The 25,025-nt window shown below is 47.6% G+C and overlaps 1 protein-coding gene across 1 annotated transcript; it reads left to right on the top strand.

The window, feature by feature from the left end:
- The first annotated feature begins 190 nt into the window (after positions 1-190).
- PPP1R10 (protein phosphatase 1 regulatory subunit 10) lies at positions 191-19,061 on the top strand. The gene is made up of 20 exons (XM_084890972.1): positions 191-297; positions 517-1,036; positions 7,047-7,164; positions 7,771-7,857; positions 7,981-8,116; positions 9,315-9,366; positions 12,448-12,525; positions 12,653-12,826; positions 13,234-13,339; positions 13,429-13,541; positions 15,016-15,116; positions 15,547-15,691; positions 15,764-15,922; positions 16,011-16,257; positions 16,377-16,440; positions 16,543-16,737; positions 16,848-16,923; positions 17,111-17,224; positions 17,375-17,950; positions 18,109-19,061. The coding sequence occupies exons 3-20, from the start codon at positions 7,058-7,060 to the stop codon at positions 18,216-18,218; spliced, it is 2,640 nt and encodes an 879-aa protein (XP_084747098.1). The 5' UTR covers positions 191-297; positions 517-1,036; positions 7,047-7,057; the 3' UTR covers positions 18,219-19,061.
- The last annotated feature ends 5,964 nt before the right edge of the window (positions 19,062-25,025 follow it).

The raw sequence follows: 25,025 nt of genomic DNA, 5'->3' as shown, positions 1-25,025 counted from the left end.
CGAAGGAAAGGGAGGTGCTAGTCTCTCCGGTCTTGCGCACGCGCGTCCCGCCTCCTCAGCAAGGAGGCGGAAAATGTGCCCAGAGCGACCGGAAGCGGGTAGTGGATGAGCGAAGGTGAAGGAAGGATAGCCAATCAGCTAGCGCGTTGTCTTTCGGGTTAACCAATGAATTTACGCCTCGCGCACAATGTCTCGCGACAAGGGAAACGCACTAACACATTTGGGCGCATTGGGTGGTGTCCGAGTATAAAAGGCTCCGCCCGCGCGGACAGCCGCCATTCTGGGGTTCGTTTAGAGGTAAGTTCTTGTGTTTTGTCGGTTGGGGGTTAAGATTTTTACTAGAGCGTTGGCCTGGGAAGCGGACTTGGCATGGATTTATTTGAGAGTCACGGCTTCTATAAGCTTCCGGACTGGACGCGGAGGTGTTTGAGACGGCAAAAGCGGTCGCCTGGGGTGTGTTTAAAAAGCAGCCCGAACTGATGACATCTTCCTCCCCTTGTGTTCTTTCTATCCCAGGTTTGAATTTTCTCGGAGAAAGACAGGCCGGCCACCAGGAAAACTGAAACGAGCCGCATCAACATCTAAGCCCTTGAAAGGATCCTGAGCGGGGGGAAAGGGAAACAGCAGCCACCAGCCCAACCACTTGTGTCTTCCGCCCTTTCCCACCATCTTTGCCCGCCCCGCCAGCCCACGCTGCCTGGGACTTGAAATCTGTGGCCGAAGGACCGTCACCACATAACTTCAAAAATAATCAACCACCCTCCCTTCCAAACCCACCCAAGTCCACTTGTCCAGCGCTTATCTATTTTTTAATCAACTCAGAACTTTTTTTTACGACCCCCCCTCCCTAAATGGAGTTGGGTGGGGGGGGGATGACTGCTGAGTTGGCCTTTGTTTTTTTTAAGAGACTTTTTGATCCAATGAGCCCCCCCAAATAGAGTTTTGGGTTCTGGTTGGTGGTTTTATTTTTTTTCTCCAAAATTTTAACCCCCTTCCCCCTGAGCCCGAGGTGCTGACGTCGCAAAAAAATTGGATAGTAAGTGTCGATTTTTGAAAAACGAGCCTTGCAACGAGAAATCAACGTTTCCCTTGGTGAAACCAAAAATAATGAGAGGAAGAAATGAGACCATAGAACAAAGTAGCGAACTGGAGGAAGGACCGAGCCGGTCCCTTCATCTCCACTGAAAGGGCCTTTGGTTCTAAGTCGTTCTCTCCGCCACCTGCCTCTGCCCTGCCCCGCCGCAGGCCAGGAGCGCGGAGGGAGGCCAGCAAGGGAGGATTTGATGGTTAACCCTTGGTAATCCAGCCAATTGCCAGACTGCCAGAGCGCTAAGTTTGCTTTTTATAAGGAGGACGGTTACCTTCCTCGCTTGAGCAGCAGTCTTCAAAAGGGTTAATGAGCTCACATACAAAAGATGGTGGGTCTTGTGGCTCCGGAGGCCCACTTCTTTGTGTGTGAGACGAGCAGGGCGCCTTTCAATTTGCCAGATTAATAAGCAATCTGTACATAAAGATTGCAGGGTAAGGAGATGGGCACAGAAATATTAGCTGGCTATGACTTGATTGTTGAATCCTCTCAATTTAATGTAATATGCTTGGGGTATATTTGTGGTTAAAATAGGTGGCAATCTAGAAATAAAGATTGCAAGACACTTATTTCAGGACAAAATATAATCTTAGTGCCAGTACATACAAGATAGTTAAAAGTAAATGTCTTGTAATTGTTGGAGATTGCATAAGTTATTTAAAAGCAAAAGATTAACATTTTAACTTGATACTATTGGTGGGTATAGAGGGTGGAAAGGTTGGGAAATGTGGAATTCAGGAGTATTTTTAAAGCCATTTAGTGCGCTTGAATGCTAGCTTTCTAGAAGATTTGTGTCGTTAAAGGATTTTTTTTTTCCTTCCCTGCTTCAATATGGCGACTTTCCTTGTCCTTTTGTCTTACAAGCAGTGTTGCAGGTTGTCTCCCATTTTGGTCCTACCTCAACCCTATTTGTTAAGGAGGGGGGGGGGGGGGGTTCCAAGTCCCTCCGCTTCCTTTTGTTTGGAGGATGGGGGTGGTCGATGGTAGGTTAAACCTCAATTGCAAATTCAATTCTTCCCCGCATAAATTGTTAATATTATAATTGCTTTTACTTTCACAACGCTCTTACTCAAAATAGGTTAAAGACTTCAGGATGGGGGATTGGGGTAGATTTATTATTTTTTTTCACCCCCCACCCCTCCCCAGAAAGCGTTTTTTAATGTAACTACCGGCAGAGCAGGAGTGGCCTTTTAAATTTTCTCCATTACAAGATGGCGTCCCTCCCTGTTTGTTTTTCTCCGGGTTTGCAATCCAGAGCCTAGGGCCGCCCTAGAAACTTGGTCTGGGGGAGGAGCGTCCTTGAAAGGTGATGTAATCTTGCTTCCTCTCCTCCCTCTGGAAACCCCACCCCTGAGCTCATGCCTTCTGGCCTCCCAGTGCAAGTAGCCAAGAAAAGACCTTTAGAATATTTTAAAGCTGTTATTTGAAAAGGAAAAACAAAGAAATTAGGTCTTCAAGCTGTTCATTTCCTTGGGCAGCTCTAGTTTTTTAACAATGACAGCCTGGCCTTTTCACCTTTTACTCATCACTACTGCTTGGAAGTATTCCTCACCTAAGTTGCCAGGGGTGGGAAAATTATAAGACAGAGCCTTTGAGGGAGTGTGAGCTTGGGGGGACATGCATACTGGAGGCAGACAAGGGCTTGTGAAATTAACGAGACAAATGGGGCCTAATGACAGATGTCATTTCTGCTCAGGAACCTGTCCTTGGGCCTCCTGTGTTATGTTGCTTTGTATAATGAGAATGGGGGGAGAAAGGTATTTTAGGAATTTCTTCTCTTATTCCCACTCCGTTTGGGGCTAAACTGTTCAGTGCTGTATCAGGTTCCCTGTTGCTTAGCTCCTGTACATGGTACTGGGATGAGAAGTGAATCTTAGGAAAGGAGGCGGCAGTTGTAAACTCAAGGCAGGGGGATTCAAGCCTCGGTTTCTGGTAAGCAAACCTTTCTGGTATTACATTTCACAGCTTCGTTTCTTTTATCCCAAGAGCCACCTTTTTTGAGTTTCTTTCCCTACTTTGTAAAATTCCTTAACAATGGGAGATTACTGTCTTCATTTTCAACTATAGCAGTTGGTGCATATTGAAAGACCAGGCCCTCTCAGGTTGGTAATTGATGTCCCGTCCCTTCTACTTTTTCAAAGTCAAATCTTTATCAGTCTCTCCATATACTTGTACTTTTTTAAAGTCCTACATTGAATCATGGTTCTAGGCAGAACTGGAAAGTCTTTTTGTACTACTGCCATGGTGACTTGGGTGAAACGTCAGGGCTAATTTTCTACTAGTGTGAATTCTCATATTATTATGGATTGGATGGGAGGGACATGTCTATTGACCACAAGTTGTTTTTTTTTAAGTTTTTAATCTTTTAAGCAGTTTGCCATATGCCTCTGCAGCATACTTTCCTTGGGAGCTGAACATTTGCCCCTTGGGGCTCCTGATCTCTAGTGAGCAGGAGATTAATAAAATCTTACTACTAACACGGGAGATGGGAAGCAAAGTCCTCTAGAGCCAAATTTTTCCAGAGCACCTGATCCTTGTAGATTGTGGCCAGAGTTCTGTTCTGGAATCCTTTCCTGTGGGGATGGGGATGGGGTAGGGGTGGTGCTTTTATGAATAAGCTTCTGGTGAGCTCATGTGCCAGGTTTTCAAAATGAGTGAGGGACAGGGGCTTACTACTTAGAAGAAAGAAACAACATCGGAATCGCCAGAGACCTAATTCATGCCACTGTTGAGTCATGCTGCAAGGCCTCAAACACCGAAGAAAGGAAAGGGAATGTAAAGGATTAAGCACAAATTATTTTCATTTCCAGAAATGCTCAAGCCTTTAAGTTAAGGTAAAGGCCTTTCTTTGCTAGAGAGAGTATTGTCATTATTTTTAAAAGGAGTTGTATAGAATTTTTGTCCTGAGCCAATCAAGTTCTGTTTTGGTGATAGGAATGGCATAACTTCAGCCAAGTTAAATACTTTCCGCCCTATGTAATAAAATAACCCGCAAGTATATTTCATTTTGGAGGCAGGAGTTGTGGTGTCCCTACTTTCAAACTATCTCTGGTAAGACACTAGAAATCTCACCAGTGCTTGTATCAGTGTGGCGGTCTCAGCCTGTAGTTCCTCCGTGAGGAAAGCCCCACAGAGGACCTGGTGGAGATGGTCCAGGGCCCCCGCCACTTTTTTGTACTGCCTTCAAGGAAATTAAAGTAGATCCGGTGCTGGATTATTTCTGGTTCCAGAAATCAAGCTTCCAGTGCAGTCTTCATGTGACTAGGTAATGTATGGCACTTGGTCACCGCTTCTCCCCTGATCAGCTAATTGCCTTTTCTGCTGGAGGCCTGTGCCAAGAATGTAGGCTCTTTATTCCTTTCCACTTGAATACCTTGGACTTATCTCAAATTTTACTGACTTCAAAAGAGGGAAATTGGGTTGCCAGACACAGGATCCTAAATATTAAACGAGTGAAAGCTGATCTTCCTGTAGGAAAGTTAATGAGAAAACTCACCTTTTAATCATAACACGGGTGCTTGTGATACAAGATTTAATTTATTGTATTTCCAAATACAATAGAGGATAATAATGGAAAAGTGAATATTTAACATTTCCTCCTCTTTGCCTCCTAGCTTCTCTTGACTATTCTTGCTTTTTATGAATGGGAATGGGAAAATTACTGGATCCCATTCCAACAGAAGGCATAGGTAGAATTTAGCGCTGTACTAATTGATCTCTTTTGTCTCCAGCTCTCTTATGTGAAAGATCATTTTAGCTCAGGATAATTTGTTTATAGTTCCTGAAGGAAGTAGAGTAACAGGTCAATTGGCTTAACTGATAATTGAATATGTAAAAGGGAGTTCTGTATTTTTTTAAATATATTTTTGTTGATTTCAGAGAAGGGAAAGAGAGAGAAACATCTATGATGAGAGAGAATCATTGATGGGCTGCCTCCTGTAAATGCCCCACTGGGGATTGAGCCCACAACCAAGGCATGTGCCCTTGACCGGAATTGAACCTAGGACCTTTCACTTCACAGGCCCACGCTCTATCCACTGAGCCAGACCAGCTAGGGCAAGGGAGTTCTATTCTGAATGAATTGGATCATGGTGAGATATATTCACCTCTGGGTTTGACTCAAATAAGTGGGATCAGCTGTATTCAGGAAGGACTGGTTTGAAGTGATGTTAGTTTAATTGAATGGTTTTTGTCAAATTGTATTTATCTTGGTTGCTGATAATATGTTTAGGTTTGTTCATTGTCTTTTCAGTCTCCAATAGATGGGAAATCTGTTTTATATTTCCCTTTATTGTATCTATATATCTTTATAGGGCAAGTATCTTACAGTATGTTACTACGTGGAAAAATCCCTCTATCCCTGTTTGTCTAAGAATCACATGGCTCAGCGGTTTGGCCTGGTTAGCTACTTCAGTGATGTTTTCCTCTGACTTCAGGTTCCACTGGCCCGTGGAGGGCAGGTGGCAGTCACAGCACAATTAGCCCAAATTTGCTCCCGCATTATTTACCTCCCTCCTCTCCAGCCCACAGTTTGTGACCTCAAGAACCAGTTTGTGACCTCCTCTCTGCTTCTGCCTTTTCTTACCTAGGTTGTTAGGGCCTATGCATTTCAAAATTTAGTGGCCTTTTTGTTGGAAGGACTTAAAGGTTAAGATTGTTGTGTTTGTTTTTTTGTCTGCCAACTAATAAGTCTGCAAATTACATTATAAGAAAACTTCTCTTTCTGCACAAAATATAGTTAGCTTTGTAAAACCTTGATTTCCCACCCTTCTGCAGGGCCCTTGCCTGTTAACTGTTCTAGAAGCACTCTGCCTGAGGTGGGTTTCTCCTTGCCGTCTTCCTGCCCCCGTGTTCATTTCCCAAATGCAATTATTACTGAGATGGCTTTCCTTTTTTTCTGTTTTGAGAGGTGTTTCGAGGCTTTGTGGATAAAAATACCAATCAGAACCATATTGATTCTCAACTTCCTCTCTGGAACTTGGTTTCTAGCCTAGAAATTGCTTCACAATTCTCTGTCCCTCATCAGCAGTTTAATTCCTCTTCTAATCTGGTCTAAACTAGCTACTTAAAATGTAATGGCGTTTCCCAGCTTCTACCTTTATTCTTTTTGGCTCCATGGTTTCTAATTTCAGGCCTTTCTTAGAGATCTTGAATAATGATAAGATTTTAAGGTGGTTAGAAATAGGGGGTCAGATTTGCATCTTCGCTATTGAAACCACAAACCTTGCTCTCTGAACCATAAAAACCTGTGCAGTTTGTTAACAAGTGACATTCTACTTAAGACTTAGGAGGACCTGCTTGATTTCTTTTGTATCCATTTGTCTCCATTTCTGGGAGCTCCCCACATGTCCCCTGGGGGAAGATCCTGTTTTCAAGTTTTGTTTCTCCTCTGTCACCTATCGTTTTACCCAAGATTGCTGACTGGTGCAAGCAGCACATATTCTGCCACTTTTGGACTAAGATAAAGAATCAGCTACTCTTAGCAGACATTTAGCCCAACACCCAAGATTGGCCCAGTTATTACCAAGTCACAGTTTTGTTTGTTTTCAAACCAGGTTTACCAGCAAAGAAAGAGAGCCAGGACTTAATAAGTAAAAAATACCTCTGAGAATTGAGCGTTTTGTTAGAGGAGTGTGAACGTTAGCTCTGTGCTATCTATTGGAGTTCAGCTGTCCTAGGAAGGCTGTACCTGGAGGCGAGAGGGCTGTGCTGCCCACTCCTGCCGCTAAATTGTCTTCCCTTTAGTCATGTAGCCATGCTTAACTTGCCAGGCTGTGTGCTCAGTGCTGCCAATGGTCTGTCTCTCTTGAGTTTTCTTTTCTTGAAAAGGATGAGTGTAGTTGAACATAAATTGAATAATTTGTTTTGTTAAATGTATAAATGGGATTTTTAGAGGGTACACTGGCAGTGTCCTTGCCCCCTGCTCATTCTGTTGGTTTGTTTTGTCCTCTCATCTTAGGAACTTGGACCATGGGTTCAGGTCCCATCGACCCCAAAGAGCTTCTCAAGGGCCTGGACAGCTTCCTTAACCGAGATGGGGAAGTCAGGAGTGCGGACGGGATTTCCAAGATCTTCAGGTGAGTCCTATTTCCATGTGCTGCGGGTGGAGGATATTGTGTGTTATAATAAGGCAGACAGGCTAGGTGTTCTGGAGAGGAAAGGGAAAGTGGGATTGAAACCCAGTAATTTTAGAATAAGTGCTAGGGAAAGGTGATCCCTTGGTTCCTGACTATAATGGAGTTAGATATTTGGATATCTACAGTCACAAGGGAGTCTTGGTGCTGTTTTGGGTTGGTCATGTTTCACATCCCCAAACTGTCATTTCCTTCAGGGATCCTAAGTTTCCCAGGGTGGGCAAATGGCTAAGCCCATCCTGGAGTAAAGGCTGGGTGTTGGTGGTTGGGACGCTTTACCTGTGAGCAGAATCGATGTAGCCTGTGTGTTAGGGGAGCAGCAATGGTCATCTCCACGCCTCCACCCACCCACATCAAGTTCTCTTCCATCCTCCCGTGGATCTTCATTTCACTGTGGATCCATCCCATCCACCTAGAGGCCATGTGACCTTCCCCCTAGCAAAGTCCCAAGTGACCAGGGATGTGCAGGTGCTCTCGGGCTAGAGGCTCTGCTGAGGGAAGAAGAGGCGCTCTGTGGCTGCCGGTTCCTAACCTGTCCCTCTCCTACAGCCTGATGAAGGAGGCACGGAAGATGGTGAGTCGGTGCACGTACTTGAACATTCTCCTGCAGACCCAGTCATCAGAAGTATTGGTCAAGTAAGTGGGGATCTGGGTGACTGCGATGGGGTTCCTGGGTTGTTGGTGGGGAACGAGGAGTGTGGGATGTGGTCCTTCCGAAGTCCAGGAAGGGCATCAGCTTCTCCTCCCACCTGCCTGCAGGTTTATTGATGTTGGTGGCTACAAGCTTCTTAACAATTGGCTGACATATTCAAAGACAACCAACAACATTCCCCTGTTGCAGCAAATTCTGTTGACCTTACAGCACCTACCACTCACCGTGGACCATCTCAAGCAGGTACCTTCCGTCTTTCCTACCTCAGTGCCGCTTCTTTGGTTGAGCCTGACATGAGAAACTTACACTGACTCTGAGGAGACTGTGATCCTTGGGCCTGTGAGGGGAAATGGTAGGAAAAATAGGAATTGGTAGACTTGGTTCAAATTTATCTCCTTCAGTAGGTGTCCTAGGGACACTTCATATTTCTTTTTCTTCTTAATTTAAAAAAAAATTTTTTTTCATTGATTTTCCACAGAGAGGAAGAGAGAGGGATAGAGAGCTAGAAACGTCGATGAGAGAGAAACATTGACCTACTGGGGATGTGCCAGCAAACAATGTACATGCCCCTGCCCAAAATCGAACCTGGGACCTTTTAGTCTGCAAACCGACACTATCCACTGAGCCAAATCGGTTTTGGCAGGGCACTCCATATTTCTGAGCCTCAGTCTTTTTCATCTATAAAATGGGAATAATTGTATCTACCTAACTGGATTATTTTAAGGATTAAACTATGCCCACAGCCGAGACCGGTTTGGCTCAGTGGATAGAGCGTTGGCCTGCGGACTGAAAGGTCCCAGGTTCGATTCCGGTCAAGGGCATGTACCTTGGTTGCGGGCACATCCCCAGTAAGGGGGTGTGCAAGAGGCAGCTGATCAATGATTCTCTCTCATCAATGTTTCTAACTCTCTATCCCTTTCTCTTCCTCTCTGTAAAAAAATCAATAAAATATATATTTTTTAAAAATAAACTATGCCCACAAAGTTTTTGTGGTTTTGGGGTGTTTTTGTTGTGGGTTTTTTTTTTTTTTTTTTTTTTTTTGTTAATCCTCGCCTGAGGATATTTTTCTATTGATTTTTAGAGACAATGGAATACAGAGAAATATCAGTGTGAGAGAAACACATGGATTGGTTGCCTCCTGCATGCACCTGACCTAGGCCTGGGCCAGGGTAGAGCCTGCAACCAAGATACATGCCCTTGACCGGAATATACCTGGGACTCTTTTGTCCCGCAGGCTGACTGCTCTATCTACTGAGCCAAACCAGCTAGGGCCCCACAAAGATTTTTTTTCTTTTCCACAAGGGATTTTACATTAGACTGTCTCCACATAGTCACTGTTAAGGGGCTGTAAGGAGATGGGGAGTGAGTTTGGGGGCTTGTGAGCTCTGAGTGGCCTTACTGTCCTGGCATTTATCTTTCTGCTGTTCCCCGTCTCCCACAGAACAACACAGCCAAACTGGTGAAGCAACTGAGCAAGTCAAGTGAGGATGAAGGTAGGAGCAAGTTCTTCCTCTCTGGGCCTTCCTCCATTACTTATACTTAATACCCTTCCTTCCTTACTCTTCGTACTTCCTGTTGCTTTCCTCTGTCTTTTGAAAATTCAGTTCCTCTAACCTGTCCCCTGTCTCCTGATCTCAATTTCGAATGGGATTTGTTCATTTCTCTACTATTGAGGATAAGATAAGGTACCATGCTTTAACCAGAGCTGATTCTTTTTATTTATTTATTTATTTATTTATTTATTTTAAAGACAGAGAGAAAAATATTGTTCTGTTGTTTCACTTATTTATGCATTCATTGTGTCCTGACTAGGGATAGAACCAGCAACCTTGGTGTACCAGGATGATGCTCTAACCAATTGAGCTACCCGGCCAGGGCTGGAAGCTGATTCTTTTTTCTTTTTTTAAAAAATATATTTTATTGATTTTCCGCAGAGAGGAAGGGAGAGGGATAGAGAGCTAGAAACATCAATGAGAGAGAAACATCGACCAGCTGCCTCCTGCACACCCCCTACTGGGGATGTGCCTGCAACCAATGTACATGCCCTTGACCGGAATCGAATCCGGGACCTTTCAGTCCACAGACCAACGCTCTATCCACTGAGCCAAACTGGTTTCGGCTAGAAGCTGATTCTTAAGAATTCTTGGTGCACCCAGGCCAGATAGTTCAGCCTTGGGGGTAATCAGGGGGCGGGGGCAGGGCTGGCCAGGAGGTGGGACTGCAGGGCAGTTGGCTGATTGTGCTCTCTGGTCGAACTCCCAGTTGAGGGGGCAAATTGTGCATTAGCCTTTTATTATATAGGAGGATATGTACAGTTCGGGCAGGTCAGGGATACAGACAATAGTGTGTTGAAGGCTGGGGGTGGGGCCGGGGCTGGGTAGATATTGCCCTGACGGAAATTGAACCATGACTTCCTGGTTCATAGGTCAATGGTCAACCATGGAGCCATGCTGGCTGGGCTCTCTTCTTTTAAAAATAAGTTTTTATTAACTAGAGAGAGAGAGGAAAGGAGAGAGTGATAAACATTGATCAGTTGCCTATTGCACACCCCCTACTGGGGATCTAGCCCATAGCACAGGCATGTGCTCTGACCCATAATCGAGCTGGTAACTTTTCTATGCTCAACCAACTGACCCAGGCTGGTCAGGGCCTCTACCTTTCAATTCTTGTAGTTGTATTAATTCCCAGTTTTTAGGTCCTTTTAGATCCAAGCACTTCAATATCTTTGTGACATCTCAGAGTATCCTATATAATAAAAGGCTAATATGCAAATTGACCGAACGGCAGAACAACCAGTCGATGTGATGCACACTGGCCACCTGGGAGCAGACGCTCAATGCAGGAGTGGCCCCCTGGTGGCTAGTGCTCTCCCACGGGGAGCACTGCTCAGCCAGAAGCCCTGAGCTGGGTGGGAGCCTCTCCCGCCTCCATGGCAGTGCTAAGGATGTCCAACTGCTGGTCTAGGACCTAAGCCGGCAATCAGACATCCCCTGAGGGATCCCGGACAGCGAGAGGGTGCAGGCCAGGCTGAGGAGTCCTTCCCCCCCCCACTCCCCCTCGAGTGCATGAATTTCACACACCAGGCCTCTAATCTGTAGTAATAATAATTTATAGCATAATATATATCCCAGAAAGCCCATTAAGTCATTGCACATCTGTTGTTCCTTCTTTATCAGATATATTGTTCCTGTTTTCTGGCTGGCTCAATTTTTCTGCCTTCTTTGAATATAGATTTAATTATTATACTTTCTTTGGAGTCTCACTGGACCATACTATCAATTGCTCTGAAAAGGTTTTATGGCATTGGGGATAGATACATTGGGATTCATCTTTCCTTAGGTACAGAAATTGCCAGTTTGTGACTATTTTGAAAAGTTAAGTTTTAATTTTAATATGACAAGCTCATTATATGAGTCTGAAAGTGGAAATGTCAGGAAGAGAGATGCCATAGATAAGAGATGTTATTTGCTGACTACAAAAAGAAAGAGCAACAAACGAATTTTATTTTTTTAAATTCTCTGACCTCTTTTTTCTTTAAATAAACCACAACTCTAAATTGGTCTGTTTTTCAGCTCTTTTTTCATCCTTGACATACTTAATTGATTTTCTAAAAAGATTGCCTAGAAAGTCTTTTGTAAAATGAATCTAAGTTAGCTTCCTTTGTATCATTTGCCTTTAGGACAACACAGAATAATGCTGTTCATTTTAGAAGCTAGTAGATCCTTCACATCTTGAACTCTGCTATCTTTCTCATGATTTTAGTTTCTGGTATTTTTTTAATCCTCACTTGAGGATATTTTTTCCATTGATCTTTTTTTAGAAAGTGGAAAGGAGAAATATCGATGTGAGAGAGAGACATCAATTGGTTGCCTCCTACACACTCTCTGACCAGGGCTGGGGATTGAGCCTGCAACTGAGGTATGTGCCCTTGACTGGAATCGAACCTGCCACCCTTCAGTACAAGGGCCAACTCTTTATCCACTGTGCCAAACTGCTAGAGCTAGTTTCTCTTTTAACAGAAAGGGGAGAGCATAGATATTTGGTTCATTCTGCCTTTCTAATTTTGTGACTGATCTCTATGCTTTTATGTGGTGTGAGTCGATGTTATAATCTCACATCAGTATTTCCCTCGTCTCCCTTCCTCTCTGTAATCAATAAAAATATATTTTAAAAAGTAACAATGTGCTGAAACCGATTTGGCTCAGTGGATAGAGCATCGGCCTGCAGACTGAAAGGTCCCAGTTTCAATTCCGATCAAGGGCACGTACCTTGGTTGCAGGCACATCCCCAGTGGAGGCTGTGCAAGAGGCAGCTGATCGATGATTCTTTCTCATCGATGTTTCTAACTCTCTATCCTTCTCCCTTCCTCTCTGTAAACAATCAATAAAATGTTATTTTAAAAAAATAAAATAAAAATAAAGAGGAAACTGTTTCATGGACTCACAACTATAAACCCACCCCGTATATATGAAGCAGTGAAGCAGTTTTTATAATGTGTTCTGTAATAAATGTTCAAACATCTCTATTTTCTGTTATTTATGTTATTTATGCTTTTTCTCTTTTTGTCCCCTCAGAGCTCCGGAAGTTGGCCTCCGTCCTCGTCAGCGACTGGATGGCTGTCATCCGCTCCCAGAGCAGTGCCCAGCCTGCTGGTGAGCTCCCAGGCCCTTTGTCCCCATACTGATTTATCTTCCAGTGCCTTCAGCCTGCTTCGAGGCTACGGGCAGTCTTTCTCTTTATCTCAATAAAATCTTTTTCTACTTTGTATTTCCACCACAGAGAAAGATAAGAAAAAGCGAAAAGAAGAGGGAAAGGGCCGGGCCACCCCCCCTGATCGACCTTTGACCGAGGTGAAGGCTGAGCCCCGGGCTGAGGAAGCCCCCGAGAAGAAGAAGGAGAAGCCTAAGTCTCTGCGAACCACAGCACCCAGTCACGCCAAGTTCCGCTCCACTGGTGAGGCTGCTGGCAGGCCCGGGGGAGGCTCTGTGGGCATGTGCACGCCCAGGGCCTATGGTGGAATTGCTGGATTGTGATATGTAAAAAGACTATCGGGGGAAGCTCAGGATTACTCAAGGCCAAATAACCGAGAGGAAAAGTCAGGAAGGCGCCCTGGCCAGTGTGGCTTGGTTGGATATTGTCCTGTGCACCAAAAGGTCACTGGCTTCATTCCCGGTCCGGGCACATGCCCAGGCTGTGGGCTGGATCCCCAGGAGGGAACAGCATCAATGTTTTGCTCTCACATTGATGTTTCTCTCTTTTCCTCTCCCTTACTCTCTCTCTAAAAATCAATTAAAAATCTTTAACAAAAAAAGTCAAGAAGGTGGGTGTGAATTCAACCCCACCCCCTGTCTCTTCCCCAGGATTAGAGCTGGAGACCCCGTCTTTGGTGCCTGTGAAGAAGAACGCCAGTGCAGTGATGGTTTCTGACAAATACAACCTTAAGCCTATTCCCCTCAAGCGTCAGAGGTAGGGACTCTGTGCTGAACTTCTGAGTGGGCTGGGTCTGAGGCCACAAGAAAGAAGGGCCGTGTTTTTGACAGCTCTTCTCCTAACAGCTCCGCAGCTGCCCCAGGAGACCCTGCGCCCCATGCAGAGAAGAAGTACAAGCCACTCAACACCACACCCAATGCCACCAAAGAGATCAAAGTGAAGATCATCCCGCCCCAGCGTGAGTCAGGCAAACTCTTCATGGGGTGTATGGGGGCGGGGGAGGGGTCCTTCTCTCTAATGTTCTCCTCCATTTCCCTTTGACTTCTTGGTGTCCTTTAGTTTTTTCACCTCTGAAGCTTGTTTCATAGTGTTACTTAGGAGTAACCTGAGATGAGGTGGGAGGTGGGCTCTTCACTGACTGGTTAGGGACACTCCCAGCTGGCAGGGTGATCTGTCATGTCCTTAGGGCTGGCTTTGTCAGGTGCCGGAACTCTAGTTCATATCGAAAACCATGGCTTGCCTGCCTTTAATCCTATATAAGAAAGCGGTAATATGCAAATTGACCATCAACCTGGCACAACAAGATGGCTGCCCCCCATGTGGTCAAAGATGACCACCCACATGTGGACACAAGATGGCAGCAGGGGAGGGCAGTTGAAGGGGAGACCAGGCCTGCAGGGGAGGACAGTTGGGGGCAATTTGGCCATCAGGGGAGCAGCTAGGCGTTGATCAGGCTGGCAGGGGAGTTGTTAGGGGCAATTGGCAGGCAGGCAGGCGAGCGGTTGGGAGCCAGGTGGGATTGGATCTAAATGGGCAGGCAGTCTGACATCTCTCAAAGGTCCAAGATTTGAGAGGATGCAGGCTGGGCTGAGGGACACCCCTACCCCCCTCGGGCCTCTATAGGAAGATAACAGCCCAGCTGGCTTGGCTCAGTGGTTGAGCATCAACCTATGAAGCAGAAGGTCGTGGTTCAATTCCCAGTGTGGGGCGTGCAGGAGGCAGCTGATCAGTGATTCTCTCTCATCATTGATGTTTCCATCTCTCTTTCCTATCTGAAAAGAGTAATAAAGATATATATATATATATTTAAAATAGAGAATAATGTCAGGAATTTCCTGTCCATATGCTCCCTGTTCACCTTGAGCTTACTGTGTCCCAGGTTGAGGCAGGGTCTGCACTGAGCCATTTTTCTGCCAAGACTGGTTCTATAGAAATAGGATTATAGCCGAAACCCGTTCGGCCTGCGGACTGAAAGGTCCCGGGTTCAAGTCTGGTCAAGGGCATGTACCTTGGTTGCAGGCACAACCCCAGAAGGTGTACAAGAGGCAGCTGGTCGATGTTTCTCTCTCATGACGTTTCTAGCTCTCTATCCTTCCTTCCTCTCCGTAAAAAAATCAATAAAAATCTATTTAAAAAATAAATACGTTAAAAATAAAAAAAGAAAATAGGGCCGAAACCGGTTTGGCTCAGTGGTAGAGCTTTGGTCTGTGGACTGAAAGGTCCCAGGTTCGATTCCGGTCAGGGGCATGTGTGTTGGTTGCGGGCACATCCCCGGTGGGGGGTGTGCAGGAGGCAGCTGGTCGATGTTTCTCTCTCATCAACATTTCTAGCGCTCTCTCTCCTTTCCGCTCTGTAAAAAATCAATAAAATATATTTTAAAAAAGAAGAAAAAAAAAGAAAATAGGTTATGAAGGAGGTGCTTCCTTTTATAGCTATGGAGGGCCTTGGCTTCCTGGATGCGCTCAACTCAGCCCCTGTCCCAGGCATCAAAATTAAGAAGAAGAAGAAGGTGCTGTCACCTACAGCTGCCAAGGTATGGGCCTTGGGTGGTAGGTGTGGCGGGGTGTGAAGGTAAAGTCAAAGGAAGGGCCCAGAGCCCTGGCCAGTGTGGCTCAGTTCGTAGTCCCATACACCCAGTGGTGGCTGGTTCGATTCCTGGTCAGGGAACATGCCCTTGGTGTGGGCCCTGTGAGGGTGGGTGTGCGGGAGGCTGATTGATGTTTCTCTCTAAAATCAATCAAAACATAAAAAAAAAAAGAAGAAGAAGAAGGGCCCAGCAGCTCAGCGTTGAGGAGGGCAAGAGGAGTTTGTCTCCGATGCCGACTGTGACAGTGGGCGGTGTTTGACATGGAGCCTCGTTTATATGAACTGTTGAGGGATCCTGCCCCGGACCCTGCCCTAACTGCCTTGCCTTGACCTTGGTTTTTCTGTCAGCTCATTAACTTCTTCTCCTTTCACAATAGCCAAGCCCATTTGAAGGGAAAGCAAGCACAGAGCCAAGCACAGCCAAACCTTCTTCCCCAGAGCCAGCACCTCCTGAGGCGATGGACACAGACCGTCCAGGGACCCCAGTGCCCCCTGTGGAGGTTCCAGAGCTCCTGGATGCAGGTCAGTACAGAGGCGGCCAGGCGGGGGGTCCCCAGGGGAAGGACCTGTGTCTGAAACCTCTCCTGCGTACAGCCTCTTTGGAGCCAGGCGCTCTGGATACAAAACCAGTGGAGAGTCCTGGCGATGCCGGCCGGCTGACGCGGAAAGGCAGGAAGAGGAAGACGGTGACGTGGCCTGAGGAGGGCAAGCTGAGGGAATACTTCTATTTTGAACTGGATGAAACTGAACGAGGTTAGAAGTCCAGGTTTCTATCTGATAGGCGGGTACGGAGCGTTTAAAACCGCTGGTGGTGCTTACTTTTCTTTCTTCTTGCCAACAGTGAATGTGAATAAGATCAAGGACTTTGGCGAGGCTGCTAAGCGAGAGATACTGTCAGACAGACATGCATTTGAGACGGCCCGGCGTCTGAGCCATGACAACATGGAGGAGAAGGTGCCGTGGGTGTGCCCCCGGCCCCTGGTTCTGCCCTCACCGCTCGTCACCCCTGGAAGCAACAGCCAGGAGCGGCACATCCAGGCCGAGCGGGAGAAGGGAATCCTCCAGGAGCTCTTCCTGAACAAGGAAAGGTGAGCCAAGGGCCGCCGCCGGGGGATCCTGGAGAGGGTGGAGGCTAGGAAGACATTCGAGGGCTGGGTCAGTGATCTGACCATCATTCTTTTTTGTGCCTCCCCCGCCCCTGTGCTAGCCCTCACGAGCCAGACCCTGAGCCCTACGAGCCTGTGCCCCCGAAGCTCATCCCCTTGGACGAGGTGAGTGTGAAGTGGCTGACGGGGCTGCGATGGACGCTGATGCAGCTCTCGTGCGTGACTCTCCTTCATTCTGTGGTTGTCCTCACTGCTCTGTTCTTTCAGGAATGTTCTATGGATGAGACTCCATATGTTGAGATCCTGGAGCCTGGGGAGGCCGGTGGCTCACCTGATGGGGCAGGTGGCTCCAAGCTGCCTCCTGTGCTGGCCAATCTCATGGGGAGCATGGGTGCTGGGAAGAGTCCCCAGGGCCCCGGAGGAGGAGGCATCAATGTCCAGGAGATCCTCACCTCTATCATGGTATGAGCCTTGTCCTCGGTTCTGCCCCTGCCCTTACCCCAGGCCTCCTCTTCCTGCATCCCTCCTCGGGGCTCGCCCTTTCTCTGCTGATGAGGACTGTTGCTCTCTAGGGTAGCCCAAATAGTCACCCCTCAGAGGAGCTGCTGAAGCAACCAGACTACTCAGACAAGATCAAGCAGATGCTGGGTAAGGTCATGGCAGCCAGGGCTGGGGATGCAGGGGGATTGCCAGGCAGTGGCCAGACCTGGGGGTGGGATGGAGATTATACTCTGCCAGCTGGGTCTTCAAAGATCCGTGGGGCACGCTTAAGGGAGAAGGATATCACTCTTCTAGAAGCGTCTTGCTGACTCTTTGACACTTTCTTCATTAACAGTACCACATGGCCTCTTAGGCCCCGGCCCGATGGCCAATGGTTTCCCACAAGGAGGCCCTGGGGTCCCCAAGGGAATGCAGCACTTCCCCCCGGGCCCAGGGGGACCGATGCCAGGTAGGCGGGGACTGGGGTGTTGGAATAATGGGCTTACCTGCCAACCTGTGGTCTGGTAATAGTGTGGGATTGACCAGGAGGGGGAGGCGGTTTAGGGTGAGAGGGAGCAGTCTCTTGAGTGTAACTTGGTCTCCCTTTTTTTCCTAACAGGTCCCCATGGAGGCCCTGGAGGCCCTGGGGGGCCAGTGGGTCCACGTCTGCTAGGCCCACCCCCCCCTCCCCGGGGTGGTGATCCCTTCTGGGATGGCCCTGCTGACCCCATGCGGGGCGGCCCGATGCGGGGCGGGCCTGGGCCTGGGCCTGGGCCTGGGCCACACCACAGAGGCCGTGGTGGTCGAGGGGGCAATGAGCCTCCTCCCCCTCCTCCTCCATTTCGAGGGGCCAGAGGAGGTCGCTCTGGAGGACCCCCAAACGGACGAGGGGGCCCCGGGGGGGGCATGGGTGGAGGACACCGTCCCCACGAAGGCCCTGGCGGGGGCATGGGCAGTGGCACTGGCCATCGTCCTCATGAAGGTCCTGGTGGGAGCATGGGTGGAAATGGCGGGCATCGCCCCCATGAAGGTCCTGGACATGGGGGACCCCATGGCCACCGGCCTCATGATGTCCCCGGTCACCGAGGCCATGACCATCGAGGACCACCTCCTCACGAGCACCGGGGCCATAATGGCCCTGGCCACGGAGGCGGGGGCCACCGAGGGCACGATGGAGGCCACAGCCACGGAGGAGGTGAGTACGGCCTGCCCCTCAGGGTGCTGATTGTACTGTCCCAGCAGGTGTGCTGTTCCTCCCCCAGCCGGCCCCTCCCCCAGGCTCTCGGAAAGGCCCTGGAGGAGGGAGGGGGGTGACCCAGCATCGCCTCCCTAACCATCCACCCTCTCTTTCAGACATGTCCAACCGCCCCGTCTGCCGACACTTTATGATGAAGGGCAACTGCCGCTATGAGGACAGCTGTGCCTTCTACCACCCGGGGGTCAATGGGCCCCCCCTGCCCTGAGGACCCTGCCTGCCCCCACACTGTTATGGCTTCTGTGAGGCCCGTGTGTCCCTTCCCCAGCTGAGGAGGAGCCGCCGCCTCCGCCCCACGCTGTCCTGGGGCTTGTGATCCCGGCGGGGGCGCGGCCGCTCTGCCCCGTCTGCGGAGGCAGCTCGGCCGGCTTCGCTTTCTGAGGAGACTGCCCTGGAGCCCGAGCTCCTTCCCGGTGTGCCCGCCGACGCTGAGGGCACGCCTGTGCAGTGCTCCCGGCACGGAGCTCGTGTGGGATCAGCCGCCCTCCAACCGTCCCAGCCAAGACCACCGTTCCTCGGGGTGGGGGCTGGGAAGGGACACTGGACACCCCACTACACAGGGCTCCCTGCACTCCGCTGGACACGCTGAGCCCTTCCCACCGAGGGCAGACGAGCAGCCTTCTGGGAACCCGGTGGCGGCAGCATCGGGGCGCCGGCAGTCTGCCCTGCACACAGCTCATGCTGGAAGCAGACACTTCGGGGAGACGAGCTGTGCATGAACTGAATGAAGCCAGCACGCCGGCCTGATGGGCACACTACATGCACCGCTTGGGAGTTGGCACGCTTCCTGCCCCCACCTGGAACTTTGGAGTGAGGCCACCTCGGAGTCCCCATCGGGCGCGTCCTGGGCGCATTCGACAGCTCTGGCCCTTACGCAGCCCTTTCTTCCACCGCCCCGTATCAGTTGTTTTCTATGAAAACAGTGGATTGATTGGGTTTTGTGCAAGGTCTTGGGTTAGAGCCACGATGGATTTGAGGAGTATTTTTTCTTTTGGTTTTGTATATTTTGTACATTAATAATAAACAGTGGAGAGAGAAGCAGCTTATTTAACCCCTGGTGTGTTTGGACTCCTTAAAAACAAAACCCAGCCGAAACCAGTTTGGCTCAGTGGATAGAGTGTCGGCCTTCGGACTGAAAGGTCCTGGGTTCGATTCCAGTCACGACCATGTTACCTTTGTTGCAGGCACATCCCCAGTGGGGGGGTGTTTCTAACTATCCCTCTCTCTTCCTCTCTGTAAAAAAAGTCAATAAAATATATTTTTTACTTTTAAAAACAAAACAAAGACCCAGCCATTACCAGCTTGTAGGAGTCTTGTTTTCAGACCTGAGGAGCTAGCAAGTTCTCCAAGTCACAGTTGATGCAGCGAGGATGCTGATGTGACGCGCCCTGCATAGCAGAGCCCAGGACCAGCATCCTGGAGAAGGCAGCGCGGCCAGACAGCCTGGTGCTGCCAGCGGTGGGGTGCTCCGAGGGAGTGCAGGGGACGGGAGGAGGAGCAGGAGTGGCTGCAGGAGAGATCCATGAGCGGTGTTTTGAGAACAGTACAGGGGAGAAAGGAACGAGTGCGGAGCTGGAGAAAAGGGCCTGCTGTGAGGGAGATCTCAGACCCAGCTTACTCATTGAGGGGAGGTGTGAAATCAAGGCCCAAGTCAGCAAACCACGGCTCTTTGGCCTCTTGAGTGTGGCTGGGCATTAGAACCACTTCTTCAAAATAGACTCACCCAGCTGAAACCGGTTTGGCTCAGTGGATAGAGCCTCGGCCTGCGGAATGAAAGGTCCCGGGTTCGATTCTGGTCAAGGGCATGTACCTTGGTTGCAGGCACATCCCCAGTAGGGGGTGTGCAAGAGGCAGCTGGTCGATGTTTCTCTCTCATCGACGTTTCTAGCTCTCTCTCCCTCTCTGTAAAATATCAATAAAATATATATATATTTTAAAAATTAAATAAAATATGTATTTTTTTAAAAATAGACTCGCCCAGGCCGAAAACCGACTTCTGCGTAGGGGCCACGAAGATTCAATCTCACTATACGTGTGCAATATTTTGTGGAAGAGCCACACTCAAGGGTCTAAAGAGCCGCATGTGGCTCTCGATCCACGGTTTGCCGACCACTGGCCTTAGGTGATGGAATAAGATTCCTGGGAGCACAGGAGGTTTTGGAGACCAGAATATAGAGGGATAGAATTAACTAGGGAGTAGGAAGTTACTTAAATCTGCTATTTTTTTAAATATATTTTTATTGATTTCAGAGAGAAACATCGATGAGAGTCCTTGATTGGCTGCCGCTTACATTCTCCCCCTACTGGGGAACAAGCCCACGGCCCAGGCACGTGCCCTGACCATCCAACGGGGAAGTGAACCATAACCTATGAACTCCTTAACCCACTTTACCATGCTGGCTGGGCTAAATATGCTAATGGAACTAGAAATTAGGGGAATATTACATTGGGAGAGAAGAGAGTGGATTTCAACCTTTTAGTGTTTGTTCACCAGAAGGTCTGAAGGGCCTGATAAAAGAGATTGGAGCCAAAACTGGTTTGGCTCAGTGGATAGAGCATCGGCCTGCGGACTGAAAGGTCCCAGGTTCAATTCCGGACAAAGGCATGTACCTTGCTTGCGGGCACATCCCCAGTGGAGGGGGGGTGCAAGGGGCAGCTGATCAATGATTCTCTCTCATCGATGTTTCTAACTCTATCCCTCTCTCTTCCTCTCTGTAAAAAAATCAATTAATATATATATTATTATAATATATATTATATAATTAATATAATTAATATAATATATATTAATTGATTTCAGATATATATATATATATATATATATATATATATATATATATATAGAGAGAGAGAGAGAGAGAGAGAGAGAGAGAGGGAGGGAGAGAGAGAGAGAGAGAGAGAGAGAGATTGGAGCCCTGGCTTAGCTGAGTGTCATCCCATGGATTCCCAGTCAGGGCATATACCTAGGTTGTGGGTTCAATCCCAGGATGCATGGGGGCAGCGAACTGATGTTTCTCTCCCTCTCTAAAATAAAATTTTAAAAACATGAAAAATAAAAGTGGAGGGGGCAGCAAATCTTTCACCTCAGGAGATCTAGGGTAGATCCCGACGTTCTGTATTCCTGAGCTCCTGGTGTTGCTCATCTGGAAAAGGAAGTCACTGCCTTACAAGGTTCTTGGCTGTTATTTTCAAGATCGGCCACTGTCACAGGCCTCATTCACATCCTGCGAGGCCAGTGGGCCTTTTCCCTCCCTTGCCCAGTCTCAGGAGTGACGCTCAAGCAGGCAGCCTACTGTTGTTCTCTGCACTCAGGGGGGGACCTGGGAGGAGGACTTAATCTAAAGGTGAACACCTTCAAGTGAAAAAGCAAAGAGCATGTCAATCTACGGGGCACACTTTAACTTGATTTTCTTTCCTTCTGGCTCCACGTGCCTGTCTCTCACCTCCTTGTGTCTACTGCAATAGGCCTTTAAAGAGAGCTTCAAGTTTTTCCGTTGTTATTTAAAGATGAGTCCGTCATTTTCCTTTCAAATTCTCCACAAAAGATTTTCCTGCCCTGGCCAGTGTTAGCCCATGGGCTGTGGATTTGATTGCCAGTTAAGGGTTGCAGGTTCGATCCCCGGGCCTGGTCAGGGCGTGTGTGGGAAATAACCAGTGGATGTGTCTCTTTCACATCAATGTTTATCTCTCCTCTCCCCTTCACTGTCACACTTTTTAAAAAAATATATTTTATTGATTTTTTACAAAAAGGAAGGGAGATAGCTAGAACGTCAATGAGAAACATCGACCAGCTGCCTCTTGCACACCCCCTACTGGGGATGTGCCCACAACCAAGGTACATGCCCGACTGGAATCGAACCTGGGACCTTTCAGTCTGCGGACGGACGCTCTACCACTGAGCCAAACCGGTTTCGGCCCCTTTCACACTTTCTAAAAATACTGAAAAGTAATGGGGGCAGGGAGAGGCGGAATGTCTCATCCATTTCACCAAACCCATGGACCCATCAAGCCCTGCAGGCACTCCTCTCCCCTCTAGGTTTTTCTGTTCCTTTCTGCTTCCCACCCCCCAAGTCCTATTCAACTTCTGATGCCTCTCAACCCTTCCATCTCCAATTCTGAGTTATCAGCATTACATTTCTTGCCATTCCCGTCTGGCCTGCATAGTTTCTTTTGAGAAATCAGCTGGCAATCATAAGAGTGCTCCCTTGTAGGTAACTGTTTTTCTCTTGCTTTTATTTTTTTTAAAAAATAAATCTTTATTGTTCATATTACAAATTTTTCCCCCTCCATTGCTCCCCTCCACCAGGTTCCCACCCCACCCTCTGCCCTTTCCCCACCCCCCATTGTCTTCATCCATAGGTGCACAGTTTATGTTCAGTCTCTTTCCACATCCCCCTCACCCCTTTTCCCCAAGAATCGTCAGTTCACTCCCCTTCCATACCTCTGAATCTATTATTTTCACCAGTTAATATTGTTCATAAGATTTTTTTTTAATTTCCTTGGTTTTTAGATTCACTTGCTGATAGTTACGTATTTGTTATTCATAATTTTTATCTTTATTTTCTTCCTCTTCCTAGAGAACCCCCTTCAGCAATTCATATAATTCTGGTTTGTTGGTGATGAACTCCTTTAGTTTTTTATTAGTGAAGCTCTTTATCTGGCCTTTGATTCTGAGTTATAGCTTTGCTGGGTAGAGTATTTTTGGCTGTAGGTTTTTGCTATTCATCACCTTGAATATTTCTTGCCATTCCCATCTGGCCTGCATGATTTCTGGTGAGAAATCAGTTGACAGTGTATGGGTGCTCCTTTATAGGTAACTACCTGCTTTTCTCTTGCTGCTTTTAATATTCTTCATCCTTTGCTCTTGGAATTTTAATTATGATGTGTCTTGGTGTGATCCTCTTTGGATTCCTTTTGTTTGGAGTTCTGTGTGCTTCCTGGACTTGTAAGTCTAATTCTTTCACCAGGTGGGGGAAGTTTTCTGTCACTATTTCTTTCAGTATGTTTTCGGTATCTTGCTCTCTCTTCTTCTTGGACCCCAATAATTCTGATGTTGGTTTGAAGTTGTCCCAGAGGTTTCTTACACTATCTTCAACTTTCTGGATTTTCTTGTCTTCTTGCTTCTGTGGAGGAGTATCCTCTGGCTCTTTATGTTCCAAATCTTTGACTTGATTATTGCTATCTTCCATTCTGTTTTTAGGACTCTGTATAATATTTATTTCAGACAATGTATTCTTTATTTCTAGTGGATCCCTTTTTATTTCTAGTTGATCCCTTATCATATCCTCATAGGTCTCGTTTATTTTATCAGCCCTTTCTAGGAAATTCTTGAAAAACCTTATAAGCGTGGTGCCAGGACCGGTTTGGCTCAGTGGATAGAGCGTCGGCCTGCGGACTGAAAGGTCCCAGGTTTGATTCCGGGCAAGGGCATGTACCTTGGTTGCGGGCACATCCCCGGTAGGGGGTGTGCAAGAGGCAGCTGGTCGATGATTCTCTCTCATCGATGTTTCTAACTCTATCCCTCTCTCTTCCTCTCTGTGAAAAATCAATAATATATTAAAAAAAAAAAAAAAATTTGATCATGACCCCTTCTTTTTAAAAACAAAAAAAAACAAAAAAACAAAACACCTTATAAGCGTGGTTTTGAACTCTATATCCAGTCACTTTTTGTCCTCCAGTTCTTTCGTTTGTGATCTGTTTCCTTATCTCGGCATTTTTGCAGCTTCCCTGAGTTGATAGGGTGACTTTGTGTCCTAAGGTGTCCTATATGGTTCAGTGGGTCAGCCTCCCAGTTATCTGAGGTGGACACTCTTGGTGCCCCCTTTTGTGGACTGTGTGTACAGTCTTGTTGTAGTTAAGTCTTGATTGTTGGTATCACTGAGAGGAATTGACCTCCAGGCCAATTGGCTGTGAGGATCAGCTGTGTCTACCCCTAACTTTCTTTTAGTCCTTATCCGAGAATATTTTCCCACTGATATTTAGAGTGAGAGAAATATCAGTGTGAGAGAAACATGGAATGGTTGCCTCCTACATGCAACTGAGGTATGTGCCATTGACTGGACCCTTCGGCCCACAGGTTGATGTTCTACCCACTGACACAAACTGGGTAGGGCACTCCCTAACTCTTCCTGATTCTCTGACACCAAAACTCATGAGGTGAGCCGTTTCCCATTCTCTTCCCCTGAAAATATCCGAGCCTACATTTTCTTAGAGGAAGAGTATCTTCTTCCAAGGCAGTGTGTCACGTCTGGCCTCTCCTCCCCCATCCGGGCCCCCCACACACAGTGCCCCACAGCGGCCAGAGCAGTTCCGTTCAGATGAAACCAGATCGATTGGCGCCCGGCCAAGCACTGCCAGCGGCTTCCATTGCTTCTCGGACCACATCCCCACTCGCTGGCTAGGTTCCTAAGGCTCTGAGCATGTGTCCTGGCCTAACTCACACTCTAAGCTCAAGCCATGTCTTCTGACTAAATCAAGTTCTTTCCTGCTTTCATATGTATATATTGATTTCAGAGAAGAAGGGAGAGGGAGAGATAGAAACATCAATGGCCCTAACCGGTTTGGCTCAGTGGCTAGAGCATCAACCCACAGACTGAAGCATCCTGAGTTCGATTCTGGTCAAGAGCATGTACCTTGGTTGTAGCATGCAGGAGATAGCATATTGAATTTCTCTCTCTAAATGATATTTCTAACACTATGCCTTTCTCTTCCTTCCTGTAAAATCAATTAAAAAACATATTTATAAAAAGCATCAAAAATGAAAAGTAAAAGAAGCATCAACTATGAGAAAGAATCCTGCATGCCCCCACCAGGTTTCAAGCTGCAACCTGGGCATGTGCCTGACTGGGAATTGAACTGGCAACCTTTTGCTGCACAGGATGACACCCAACCACCTGAGCACACCAGCCACGGCTCCAGCTTGTTCTCATTTGTTACTTATGAATGCATCAGGTGACACTGGTTGGGAACATTCTACAGGCTCCAGTGCCACCCACCCTGGTGCATCCCTGAGGGC

The sequence above is a fragment of the Pipistrellus hanaki genome (assembly GCF_964339955.1).
Source record: "Pipistrellus hanaki genome assembly, chromosome: 7".
Lineage (NCBI taxonomy): Eukaryota > Metazoa > Chordata > Mammalia > Chiroptera > Vespertilionidae > Pipistrellus > Pipistrellus hanaki.
This window is presented reverse-complemented; position numbering and strand designations above follow the sequence as displayed.